This window comes from Saccostrea echinata, unplaced genomic scaffold (genome assembly GCF_033153115.1).
Source record: "Saccostrea echinata isolate AGI-Se365-2 ecotype Australia unplaced genomic scaffold, CSIRO_AGI_Sech_v1 ptg000001l, whole genome shotgun sequence".
Lineage (NCBI taxonomy): Eukaryota > Metazoa > Mollusca > Bivalvia > Ostreida > Ostreidae > Saccostrea > Saccostrea echinata.
The window spans coordinates 4,376,527-4,389,829 of record NW_026889750.1 but is presented as its reverse complement, the minus strand read 5'-3'; the positions used below and the strand labels follow the sequence as shown (position 1 = coordinate 4,389,829).

Genomic DNA, 13,303 nt, shown 5'->3' with positions numbered 1-13,303 from the left:
GCCATAAATTTCACTATTTTGGGTTCAATGCTTACTTAGTATTACATTCATGCCATCAGCTTGACTGCTTGATGTCCAGGAGTAAAGAAGAAGATTTTTTTTTAAAAGATAGCACTAATTTTGATGGTTTTAGCCCCACTCCTCAGGCCCCAGGGGGAAGGGAGCAAGAAATTCTCAATTTTTGTTCCCCTTTCCCCATAGATGCTTTATTTCAAAATTATGAGTTTCTACAACATACTCAATTAAAAAATAAAAAATCAAATGCGTTATAACGATTATCTATTTGATTGTAGCCTTTAATATTTTGGAATTAACAACTTTTCGTTTGTGTGAAAAATACGTATGTTTTTTTGTATTCAATAAAATATAAACTTTGTGAAAGATTAACATTCATATACATGCACCACACCAATTTTGATGCATTTAAATCAAATTAAGTTTTGTTTTGGTTTCTGTAAAACCGTAACGAGAGGAAGGAGCACAACAAATATACAGTGTATGTATCCAACGGTTTTGTAAAAGAGAGAGAGAGAGAGAATAACTGGCATGTTATAACGTTTTTGAAAGTGGGAAAGGGGGTGGCAACTTGTTGAGATGTGCTTAATGTTTCATTTATATGATGAAATTGAAATTAGCATACATTTCTAAGAGAACAAGATGTGTCTGTGAAACACTGATGTCCCTGTATGGCAGCTTTTGGCGAAGATTAAAGCTTCTCAAATACAAGACAAACTTCAAGGTCAAAAGATGAAAAATTTTGTTCCCAAAAGAAAGGACTTGTCTCAATAATTAAACCTGTGCAATATGAAAACCAAAGCTCCAACTATTCAAAAGTTGTTTCCAAGATTAAAGTTTTGTTTGTTTGTTTTTATTGTTTAACGTCCCTCTCGAGAATTTTTCACCCAAATGGAGACGCCACCACTTGCCGGTGGAGAGCTGCAAATTTTTTACCTATACTCGGCACTCAGGGCCATTGAACAGTGAGGGATCTTTTTCGTGCGAGCACCTACTGCGACACAGTAGAATGGGTCAAAAGGTATGGCCAAGGTTACAGTTAGAATTTATTTTGAAAAAATGGGTCAAACGCCAAGGTCAAGGTCAAATATGATGGTACACAAATGAAGGCCTTGTCACAAGGAATATACATGTGAAATATGAAAGCCATAGCTCCAACCAATCAAAAGTTATGGACAAGGTTAAAGTTTTTGCGGACAGAGAAAACAGACAGATGGACGGACAGGCAAAAACTATATACCCCCGAATCTTCGATTACGGGGGCATAAACAGTATTTATACTTTATTTATATTTCCTAGAATGAAAAGGAAAGTTCCTTCACTCAAACAATTAAATTGGTTGTGGTAGGTACATGTATTTTACAATTGGAAACGTCGCCCGCGTGGCGCAGTGGTTAGAGCGTCTGCTCTAGAGTCACGAAGTAAGGAGTTGATCCTTACGTCGCGGGTTCGAATCCCACTGTGGGAAGTGGAGACCGGTCCTTCGGATGAGACCGTATAAACCGAGGTCCCGTGTAGCAGTAGGTGCTGGTACGATAAAGATCCCTCACTGCTCAATGGCCGTAAGTGCCGAGCATAGGACAAAATTTGGAGCTCTCCACCGGCAAGTGGTGGCGTCTCCATATGAGTGAAAAATTCTCGAGAGGGACGTTAAACAACATACAAACAATAAAAACAAACAATTGGAACCATGATTAATGATAAAGTCCCCAAAGTAATCTGCTCCAGAGGATTTCTATTACAAATGAGTGATAACTTGGATCGGCATGTGCAAGTTTCAACTGACCTAGATGTGGTAGTTGTTTTATTTCTGTTGAATGGGTTTGAATCGGAACACCAATCTGTGGAACAAGAAGTACACCAACTGGTAAGTGTTGATTTCTTTCGACGATGATGATCAGTTGAACTCTAAATGAAGCAATGCGATTTTCTTCGATCAAAGTCCTGCAACACAAGTACATGTTTTTTTAGTTATCTCCAGTTGAAGTTCAGATGCAAATTTGTCTGATAAATGATTGTTGTTATCCCTCATTAAACATGTTGTTTGCTTGACATTCTGCTCAACTCGTGGACTGAACCTCTGTCACAACTGCATGCCTTTAGTAATTCTTGAGAAAATCTGGATGAAGCAGAATGCAGCCTAACAACGCCTGATGAGGTTGGTGATACCTTGGCCTTCTGTTGTTGCACATGTGCTTCCACTGCATTCTCCTGTCGTGTACTAGTGTGGTGACGTCAATTATACTTTTTGCATGTTTTCAAGGATTTGCAATCTGTCACTTTGTGTCTGCTTATGCAATCCGTCACTTTGTGTCTGCTAAGTCAATTAGATCTACTTTTCCTTCTCGATTTTCTCCATTCTCCTCTTCTGGACAAGGGTACTGTTTTTGGACTGTGGTTTCATTGCAAAAACTGCATATATTTTCCCTTCCATTTGGGACCCTTTTTTCTATATATACGAGGGGTTATCAAAAAGTTCGTGGACTGACGCGATAACATTAATAATATGTAGTCTTTGCTTACAAAATTTATGCGGAACATAAAACAACAAAAGTTTAAGAAATGTTGAAAATTTTAGCTTGATAAGTTGATAATTTGCCAAATTATTCTAAAATTAAAAAGACTTTATGTGATCACCCGGCGCTGTCGCCGTTTAGTGTCATGACGTCCGCTTAACGTCATTGTTTCTTAATGTCCGCTCTCTCTACCTCATACACTTATCTTGATGAGATTACCTGGAGTTAAGTTAGGACTTAAACCCGTCTTATTTATATGAATTTACAATGTCATGAGCAGCTGTTTTCAATGCATATAATATTGTAAATGGATCTTTATATGGGGAAAGATCCTCACTTGATTATGCCAGAATACTTAGCTTGTTGGAGTTCAATTTCTACCACACATGATCAACGTCACTTTTCGACGTGACTGACTTTTGACACCCTGACTACAAATCGACACTAGCTGTGCATATTTCATCTCTCTGAATCTTTTTAGGCATTAAAAAACAAGTACTCTGGATGCATTTTATTTTTCTGTAGCCAGTTTAAACATTCCTTAGGTCAATACCAGTTTTTCCAGGACCGAAACTCTATAGAGTGTTTGAAAAAGAAACCCCTCCCCCCTTTTGACGTTATTTTCAAGCCCATAATTGTTTGGACACTCCATATAAAATTTACGATAAAATTTCATAGAAATTACAGAATGGGGTAAAAATTCCAAATTTTACTGAACAAATGTGTCATACCACATGCCTGAATTAACGAGATTTTCTGATGACAAATACTCATATCTAAAGAGTTTTTCTCAGTTACACTCAGGTAGGAAAAAACGTCATATTAGAGGTTGCGCCGCCTGGACATACCTTTGCTTACAAAAACACTAACATTTTATTAAAAAAATAAAAATTATGATTTATGGTTTATTCTATAGATAGAAAGGATGATGCTAACTAAATGTGTAAAAATTCATTGATGTACCTAAAGCGGTTTTAATTTTATCACGCTAGTCCACGAACTTTTTGATAACCCCTCGTATATGCAAAGATTCCTGACCTCCTCCGTGCATTGGCTCTGGTTATGTAACGAAGTGATATTTGATTCACCGTAATTAATGTTGTTGAAGTTAGTCATGTCATATACAGAGTTCCTATATGATTGACTTGCAGGGTGTAGTATATTCCAGTGGTCATCTCCATTTTAACGACTGATTTCTTGCAAGAATTCTTGTGGGATTTTTTTTAGGATCACAGGTACCCTGTAATGATGAATATTTGTCTGAGTATGAACCAAGCGACTCCAGACTGCTTCTTTACGTCTCAATTCTGTTATCTATACTCTCACATTCGGGATATTACTTGGAGCTGGAAGATCCATCAACTTCTGCATAAGTGAATTTGTTACTTTTTTGTGGGTTCGTATCCCTCCGATAAAACGCGTGCGGCATGTCTTATTCGGTATTTGTTAAAGTAAATTCTGAAACAATTTAGTTGGCCTCCCCACAAAGCAATGTTCTACGGTAGCTGAATTTCTCTTCATTAGAAATAGAAAGGCTATTGTTGCTATGGATACTTGTTTCAAAACAGTCCCAGAAAGTTTGCCATTCAAGTGAATTTGGAGAGAATAAAGGCGAGTTTTATTTTGGAAGTTTATGATTTTCAATCTTTTTGCTTCCTAAACTAAGCTGGGAAGAGTCATTACTAGGAATGACCTGAGGTGTGTTTATGTTTAAATTGACAGGAGAAGAAGAATGAACGTTCTCGTACACGTGAGTAGGGACAAACTGTGTCTTGTTAGACAATGCATGCTTCATAAATTGTCGTAACCCGAGCCTTAAATCTAACAAATACCTATCTGATTCCTTAATTTCACTTTGTATCTCTTATCTTTTGCATAATAATGGACGAATGTCAGTGTTTTTCTTCTCCAGTGGATCCTCTTTCTCTTGCAGTATTTTCACCATTTCGTTCTCTGAAATTTCATCTTCTGATTCAGGAATTTTTTTAAGAATTCTTTTAATAGCACTACCCTGACTGGGACGTATTGCCTTCAATTTTAACACAATCATCCATTTCCAGTCTGTTTATACTATACCAATGGACAAGGCACCAATGTCGAGAATGTTTTGGGTTGGTAGCCTGAAGTTAGGAAAACACATCTGTTCTGTACTTTGTTTACTTGGAAAAAACACTTCTGCTCTGTATAATGTTTAATTGAATTCTGATCTAAACTGTGGTAATGTATATAATTTAACACTATCATAGTATAACAAATAAAACAATATAAGTGTACATGTGTTTATTACACCCGGTACTTCTGTTAAAATGTTTCATATGTAAAGTTAAGAAGGTAAAGTAGCTATATTACGTAGCCCTGAAAATATTACCGTTTCGCAAAGCTATATCCCGGGGATAGTTTGTGTTATCCACCCCTCGGAAAATTTTCATTCATCTTTTGACGCCAATTTTGATTTTCTGCAATATGATTGGTTGGCGACTTCTCCAACACTGAAGAGTTAGCAAAGCTATACCGTCGGATATAAAATGTGCTCTCCAACCCTCAGAAATTATAATATAGCAAGTGTAAAAAACGCTTATTCACTGGCTGTTAGTGGGGATATCTCTCTCATTAAACCCTTGCTAGAAACTATTCCCCGAAGCCAAACATTCGAAGAATAGTTCCTATCGCGTGTTCGATAAAAAAGATATTCCATTCGCAGCCTGTGGATAAGTGTATGATAGATGTATAATAGATTTACATGATTTCAAAGAGGAATAATTAAACTGTCGGAGTTCCACGACATACCAGATGCGAGTTCTGAGGTCAAAGACATACAATAAATGGGAGTATGTGTAGCAACACGGAATTGAAAGTGTATCGGATTGTTTAATGGTTATATCTGATATCATCTGTTGATTACATTCAATAGGCATTGCAAATGGGCGAAAAGAATATTATTTTTTATGCAAAGTTTGATAAATTTAGGTAGAATCCCAAATTTTGACTGTCATTAAGACCCGGCCAACATAGGACAACGTTGAAAGAAATGGTGCAGAGCGTTTGAATTTTCAATTCGGGAAAAGAGTTAAGAATACCCCACAGAAATCTTTACTCTTACATTGCGATGGAACTCAAGCAGGACAATTTTTGTACCTTGACCGTACCGGAGTTAAATACGGAAATTGGATACGATGTGTATTCAGTATCTATGAAAACGCTCGATCAATATTTCAGCCTAAAGGACAATGTTTCGTACGAATGGCATGCATCAAGAGGAATTAGCCACTTATCAATGGAAACTATGAAACAATAGATCAATTTGATACGCGACAACGTGAAATATCTTAGTTTTGTGATTTCCCCAACAACGAGGAGAGTATTAGCGACTAAGTCGTTGAATAAATGTGTTTCAAATCAGTTGTGGAGGAAATTACTAGAAAAGGTAAAGACTTGACATTAAATAAATTACAAGAGATTGCAAAAACATTTAAATCTAGTTAAATTCAGGCGAGCAGAATGGAAGGAGGGAACGAGGTAAACCATGTTTGTTTGTATGTTGTATAACGTCCCATTCGAGAATTTTTCACTCATATAGAGACGTCACTGTATGCCGGTGAAGGGTTTCAAATTTAAACCTTTACTCGGCACTCAGGGCCATTGAGCAGTGAGGGTTCTTTATTGTGCCAACGCCTACCGTACACGGGACCTCGGTTTTTTAAGATCTCATCCAAAAGACCCGTGTATTTCCCTTCTAGTGCTGGGCGCTTGGCGAAGGAACACCTACTACCTATGTTTGCATCTAAGGTTTGACGCGGCGCGGCGAACGAGATTCGAACCTGGGCCTCCTGATCTCGAAGCGACCGCTCTACCACTAGGCTACCGTGACCGGTAGGTCAACCACGTGAAAATGATTGATTGAATGTTATTTTACGTCCCGTTCGAGAATTTTTTGCTCAAATAGAGACGTCACCGTATACCGGTGAAGGGCTTCAAATTTAGACCTTTATTCGGCACTCAGGGCCATTGAGCAGTGATGGTTCTTTATCGTGACACGGGGCCTCGGTTTTTAAGGTCTCATCCGAAAGATCCGTAACTTTCACTTCAAAGTTCCAAGCGCTTGGCAAAGGAACAGTTGCTACCTATTTTTATCGAATTAGGTCAGTCGCGGCCGTGATTCGAACATACGACCTTCCGATCACGAAGCGAGCGCTCTACAGACTGAGCTACCGTAACGGTCACGTGAAAATGAAAAAGGGAAGCGGCAATTTATGATTGTTGATTCCGGTTCAAGTTGCAATGTAATAGACAAAGACTTGTGGGAGAAATAGAATAAAAAAAGCATTGTTTGTCAATCAACTAAAATGGAAAGCAAACGGTATCCCAATGAAAACGTTGAACCAAATGAAGTGACTTGGAAGTTTAATGTTGTGTTTAAAGTAAGTGGAATTAAAACAAAGGCAGATGTATTTGTTATTTACGGAGTAGGAAAAGCTCTTCTTCGAAGGAAAACGGCAATGAAACTCGGTGTTCTGAAAATAGACCAAAATGTCAGCGATGTCAGTGCAGTTCAAGAATCAAACCAAGGAGTTCCAGGTCTGGATAGTCAAGTGACCTTTGAGAAGTACAGTTAGTGTTTTCGAGAAAACTATTACTCCAGTAGCTCAAACCCTGAGAAAGCCTTTGGTTTCGCCAGTTGTCGTCGCACCAAAAAGTTGAGGTGACGTAAAATCATGTGCTGATATGCATCATAGTAGAAGCCACAGAATGTGAATGAGGCTAGGATAAGGCTACCTGCAAAATATTTCTGTGCACAATTTGTAGAAACTTCTCTGAACTAATTAAAATGCCATAGTAGCATATGAAGTTACGGCACTACAGACATTACCTGCCATTATATACAGGGAGACAGTTATAAATTATACATTTCTTCCATGTTGGATGTAAAATGTTTCTACCGTGTGTCTTGATACATGTAGGTGTCATTATGTTTAATGTGCTGTTATCGTAATTCCTTTACCTTGTCTGATATGTAGCATATACAAACGAAAACAAAAAGTAGCATGTAAAATGCATGTACCGGTTACACGTTTCAAGAGAACGGAGAAGTAAAGTTAGAATTCATAAATCGTATATGAAATCTACTGGCGCAAGTGATTAATTACGAAAAATTGAAGATATTCTAAAAAGAGGAGTGTGTTCTCTAAATGAATGGAGCTGTGGAATTGTATAAAGCCTGTTTCATATTAATTGGAATGTTGAGTGGAAAAACCCATCTTCTGTGTGTAAAACATGTAAAAGTTAAAGTTCTCCCAAAAATTCACTTTACTAGGAAAATTTAAACTTGTCCCCATCACTTTCCAGCTACAATAGGAACTCAACTCGTAAGTTCTCCAGAGAAAACTGATGAAACCCGACAACTGTTCGACTGAATTAACAAGTTCCGACTTTTGCGATTTCAATATTTAAAGTTGTTCGATTGTGTCTGAACATGCGCAAGGCGGAAAATGAAAATTCAAGGCTATACTCATAACTTAATGCTCATGAGTTGCGAGTCAGGTGGAAGGACCACATGATCAGGAAAATACATTACACTGTGGATTCTCAAGGAGTGTATTAAAAACAAGGTGAATCATCAGTACAATGATGTGCACAAGATGAATATTGAATAAATAAATAAATATACAATGATATATGCAATGATAGCTGATTTTTTTTCAAAACTGAGGGGAGTAAATCTATCTCATGCAATAGGAACTAAGAATTAAAGTACTTGTCAATATCGATAATAGACATAATATGCATTGTGTGAGCGTCTAATACATAAAAGTAATGTCATTTTGTTTATTTGCCTATTACTCAAATATGATAGGTGCATAAATAATCATGGATGCAAAGTTTTTGATTTTATATTTCCTTTGTGGAGGGAGGTGAATTTGCCCGATTGTTAAATATGATGATTTACGAATAACAGTCATTATTCACGATAAGGACTAGGCAGCCATACTAATGAATATAAAGGCAGTGACTCAAATAGAGAAATATTGGAAAACCAGTGTGGTAAATCAGAAAGCAATTAGGTATGAGGCGTTACGATTACATGATGATAGTACTAACGGGTAAGTACATGTATGTATTGTTTTATATATCGTCCATAATTTAAAGAATAAATTTCTACAATGTATAGAAAGAATAAATAAAGAATTACAAGTCACTGTAATGCTTTATGTAGATATAAATAGTCTTTCTCTTTTAGGAATCCATGGCATCCTATGTTTGAAAGAAACAGACCTAAAGCGGAATCTGCTGGCCTCTGGGATGTATGACAGGACAGTTCGACCGCGCCTTAACGCCACCGAAACAGTGCACGTACAGATTGGACTGGTCAACATACATATCATCGGATTAGTGAGTATTGCTCAATTTGCAAAGTGAGTGTATCGATCATACGACAGCTCTTGGCAGGTTTTTGTTGAAAAAGATTTAACTTGACATTTATATACTGTGATGCGTTGTAATTTCTTGGTTTGATTTAAAGTCCTGGGTTTACCTTGCATACCATTTCTACTTCGAATTATTTATGTTTTGACATCTTAACTGTATTCATAACAGAAATACAGGTTGATTAGTAAGCCAAGGCTTGTGAGATTCATATTCCTTATTTTATTTCCTCCAAAATTGAGTACAAATTTCATTTCCTATGTAATTGGTTAAATCCTCTGATTTTAGAGCAGTTCTTTTTATAAGTGTTAGATCGTTCACTATTGATGAGGATTCTTCAGCCTTTGTTAACTCTCTTGACGAGGTTTACGGAGGCGGTGATTTAAAAGAAAGATTTACCACATGTGGTGAATATTTGATCACTACAAAGAAACTGAAAGTAGCATGTCTTCTTTTTCGCAAAGCAAGAATTTCCATTTAAACATTTACAGTGAGCTAGTTGATCAAAACACTTGGTTTGCGAAGATTCGAAAAGAGTAAATCCATGTTTCATTTATATTTTCTAGAATGAAAAAGAAAGTTCCTTCTCTCAAGCAATTACAATGCATGTCGTAAGTGTTTTACATATTTACATGTATATATGCAAATGATATCAAAAGAAGGCTTACGCAAAAGACGAGAATTTCAATCCCAAAATATGTAAGTTACATAGCATTTTGTAATGATAGTAAGAACCAATATCATAAATATAAACAAATAGTGATGAACTTGCAGAGCTGGAAGGATGAGTTTTTGACTTGGAACTCCAGTCCATACGAAGATTTGGAAAGTTTAGTTGTCGACCCGTCCAGTATATGGACCCCGGATATTAACATTTTTGGGAGGTATTCATTTTTCTTGACGAATCTTGAATAGGATGTACTTTTTTTTTTTTTAGATATGCAACATAAAACAGATATGTAGACTGATTTATTTCTTGATTTTAAGGACTGATTTTCTCGTCGGAGTGTGATTAAATTTAATAGTCAGTTTTATATACAAAGACACGAATTCGATTTCTGACCTCTTGCTTGATATAAATTAAGACAATGACATTTATAGTGATCTATTGGTACGTAGCTTGCTGAAGATTCCCATGTCTTCTTCATCTTGAAAAAAGTCAAGTATTTCAGATATGATATTTACATTTTCAAATGGTTTACCATATATAACATTGAGCAACGAATATTTATCACTGTATAGATACAGTTTGTCACATGGCCATACATTCCTTGTAATGTCATAAACGGATGACGTATAGGTGGTCCACGTGCAACTGATACCATTGAGATCTGAAAAATTTAAGCATTTAATTGGTTAACGATTACATGTTTTTTCTGTGCATATTATTTGTTGAAGATAAATGACATATCTAAGGTAAAGAAACAAGTATTGTTAATCTTCTATCGGGATAAAGATACAGATTAGTACTTGATCAAATCTACATATACCATGAAATATATGGAGATAACGAACAGTATTCAAGCTCAAAAGTCCATTTAACAATACAAAATAGGAGCAGAGCAAACACGGACCTCTAAACATCAGAGGTGGGATCAGGTGCCATGGAGGAGTGAGCATCCCCTTTGGACTACATGCAAAACGATCACGTGCTCAAGCCATATATCTGTTCTGATAGATTCTTAAATATGAAAAACTAATTTCTTAAATAATGTTTAATTTTTATCTTGACCATAAACTTTAGTACATTTTGATCGACAGTGTGGACTGTTGGGCGTCGTTGACAAACAACAAAATGACGTGAATATCACCTCGCCATTCAAGGAGGCTTTCAATTTTTCAATTACATGTACATACTATGATTTGTTTTCTATACGAATGCTGAAACATGCTATGGGGCAAATTATGCAGCATAAATCACTGTTAACTGGCTAGAATATGAATGTTTCGTGTTCAGTTTAATTCACAAAGCGATTCCTTGATCTTTAAACATACATGTAATTATTAACATTTATTCATCATACATGTGTGTTAATTAAAGCATTCACTGAGCATATCTACAAATAGCAAATTCACCTGACATATTTTTAAATTTGTAGAATTGAAAGTAATAAAGAATTAGATTTGAGTAGGGCACGTGTCCAATCAACAGGCGTGGTCAGTACGACGTTTTCGGGAGTTTTGACCACTCATTGCAGCATGGACTCCGCCTACTTTCCTTTTGATTATCAACTTTGTGACTTCAAAATAGGATCACAGGTCTACACAAAGTCCGAAGTCGCCATAGAAATCATCTCCGTAGAAATGGCAGAAGATTATGACAGGAATCCTAATTGGCTTATGGAATACAGCCAAATCAACAATACATGCCAGGAAGTCTACTTTTGTCTCCAGCGGAGGTCGCTGTATTTAACCATCCTGTACATGGTCCCGGCTCTCATGCACTCAGTCTTAATACTTGTCTCATATGTGATTCCAAGTGAAGCCGGCGAAAAAATTTCCTTCGGAATGTCTCTTTTTCTTTCCTTTATGGTTTTCCTGTTGCAGTTAAATGGTGACCTACCTGAAGTATCTGCCTATGTTCCTGCATTAGGTAAGTTTATGACTGACAGCCAGTCAGCAACAAAAAACTTCTTCATCTCAAACTATCTGAAGGTCATCCATCTACCCAACTGCCACTCACCTAAAGTGAACCGAGACTTCTGACCTGTATAATATGCACTATCTTGTAGAACAGAACACATTTTGATCAATGGTTATGGCAGTTGATCTATGTTTAATCTCCCTTGGTTTTCACACAAATGAAAAATCACCGCGCGAGTGATTTCATAGCTTAACTTCTTTGTAAGCCAGCTTACTCCTGATGAACATTCCGGGAAAACTTGGCGTTATACCTCCATAACCGCATCGCATCTCATGTGACTTCTGAGCTACATGTATTTCTTAGTATCAGATTTTGAAGACAGCTTGGCTAGTTTATTGCTTAGAAGGGCAGATCGACAAGAGTGAGGGAGAATATGAAAACGAAATTTAACTCTACATGTGGTTCCATGAAGTAAGCAAACCCTTACTTGTATCAAGTTTAATCCACAGGTAGTGTTGTAGTAGCTGTGAGGTAAAAATGTAAAAAAAATATATCTATTTTTAGTGTGATTAAGGTGATAATGAACTTTGAAGCACGTGATGAATCTTGATTAGTCGACCGGGCCAAACAATGGAAACATTCCTAGAATGTTCCACCCCAGACAAATTTATTGGTTAGAATTGCATCTATTGACTTTTATATTTTAAAATGCCGAATCGAGGTGTTATTACAGTTAAAAAGTCTAAAGTCAAAGGCATTGACTATAGATTCCATATTTCCTTTCCTCCTTGACGGATAACTCAAAATTCTTCGTGTTCTTTTGCGTGTTTTAGAAGGTTTTCAACATTTTCAATAGATAGTTTTACATTGTATATTTACGTGAATTCATATAAAGTTTGACACTATAATTGAGAGCTTATTTTTCAAAGAAAGTCAGTGAGAAAAATAAATACACACTTAGTGACCTAATACGAAAAAAGGAAACAAAAGAAAACTTTTTCCGGGAATCTACTTCGCATGATACGATAAATATTACTTATAAAATTTACTACAAGTACATTTACATTGTAACATGTATATAATTTCTTCCACAGAGGTGGTCATAATGCTTCACATGCTGAGCGGAGTCGTATCTGTATTCATCTCCTCCGTCACGGCTTACCTCATACAAAATCCTAGCCAATCACAAGTCACCGTGACCGAGGTCAACGACTTATCCTTGGACGCCGAACGAAAGGATGAAAAATCTAAAAAGAAACAGATAAAATGCATTTGTGCAGGTCTTAGATCTGTGAAATACCTCAACCGCATTGGATTTGTCGTATCCCTTATTCTTATTCTGATGGCAAATTTAGTGATGATTACCGCTCGATTAGTTTCCACAGGTTGTGCCAAACCATTATAGTACATTGTTCTATTTTGAGAAACCGTTTTTGGAAGTCGGACCAAAAATGTATGCAGAGTAGCATTTTGAAAAGCAGACAAACGGATACCCTACAATCGCATAAACATTCTGGTCTTTTGCAACATTACAAAATATTTATTTTAAAAAAACCCTCAGATCTCTGAATATTAGCAGGTAAAAGCCTTTCCATTGAAGCAATGGTAATTAATCTGAAAGGGATATTGTAAATTCATGTCGTACAATTATTTGTCAATTTCAGATAAGAAGGTTTAGTTTATTTTGGACAAATGATGGTTTGCTTGGCATATAAACGATTTCCATGCGGTATATCTACCATTTTAGAGACAGACTCTATTTACAAAG

The 13,303-nt window shown here is 36.5% G+C and overlaps 1 protein-coding gene across 1 annotated transcript; it reads left to right on the top strand.

The window, feature by feature from the left end:
- The first annotated feature begins 8,592 nt into the window (after nt 1–8,592).
- Nucleotides 8,593–12,940, top strand: LOC133181825 (neuronal acetylcholine receptor subunit alpha-6-like). Its single transcript, XM_061316452.1, has 6 exons — nt 8,593–8,629; nt 8,743–8,918; nt 9,518–9,562; nt 9,726–9,835; nt 11,051–11,544; nt 12,630–12,940. Exons 1-6 carry the CDS (start codon nt 8,593–8,595, stop codon nt 12,938–12,940), a joined length of 1,173 nt encoding a protein of 390 aa, XP_061172436.1.
- Nucleotides 12,941–13,303: the final 363 nt, after the last annotated feature.

Excerpts from the sequence above, each read along its gene's own strand:
- LOC133181825 (XM_061316452.1), top strand. The coding sequence starts at position 8,593 with ATGAGGCGTTACGATTACATGATGATAGTACTAACGG. Across the intron at positions 8,630-8,742 it reads CATGATGATAGTACTAACGG|ATATAAATAGTCTTTCTCTT; the intron begins GTAAGTACATGT and ends TGCTTTATGTAG. Across the intron at positions 9,836-11,050 it reads GATATTAACATTTTTGGGAG|AATTGAAAGTAATAAAGAAT; the intron begins GTATTCATTTTT and ends TTAAATTTGTAG.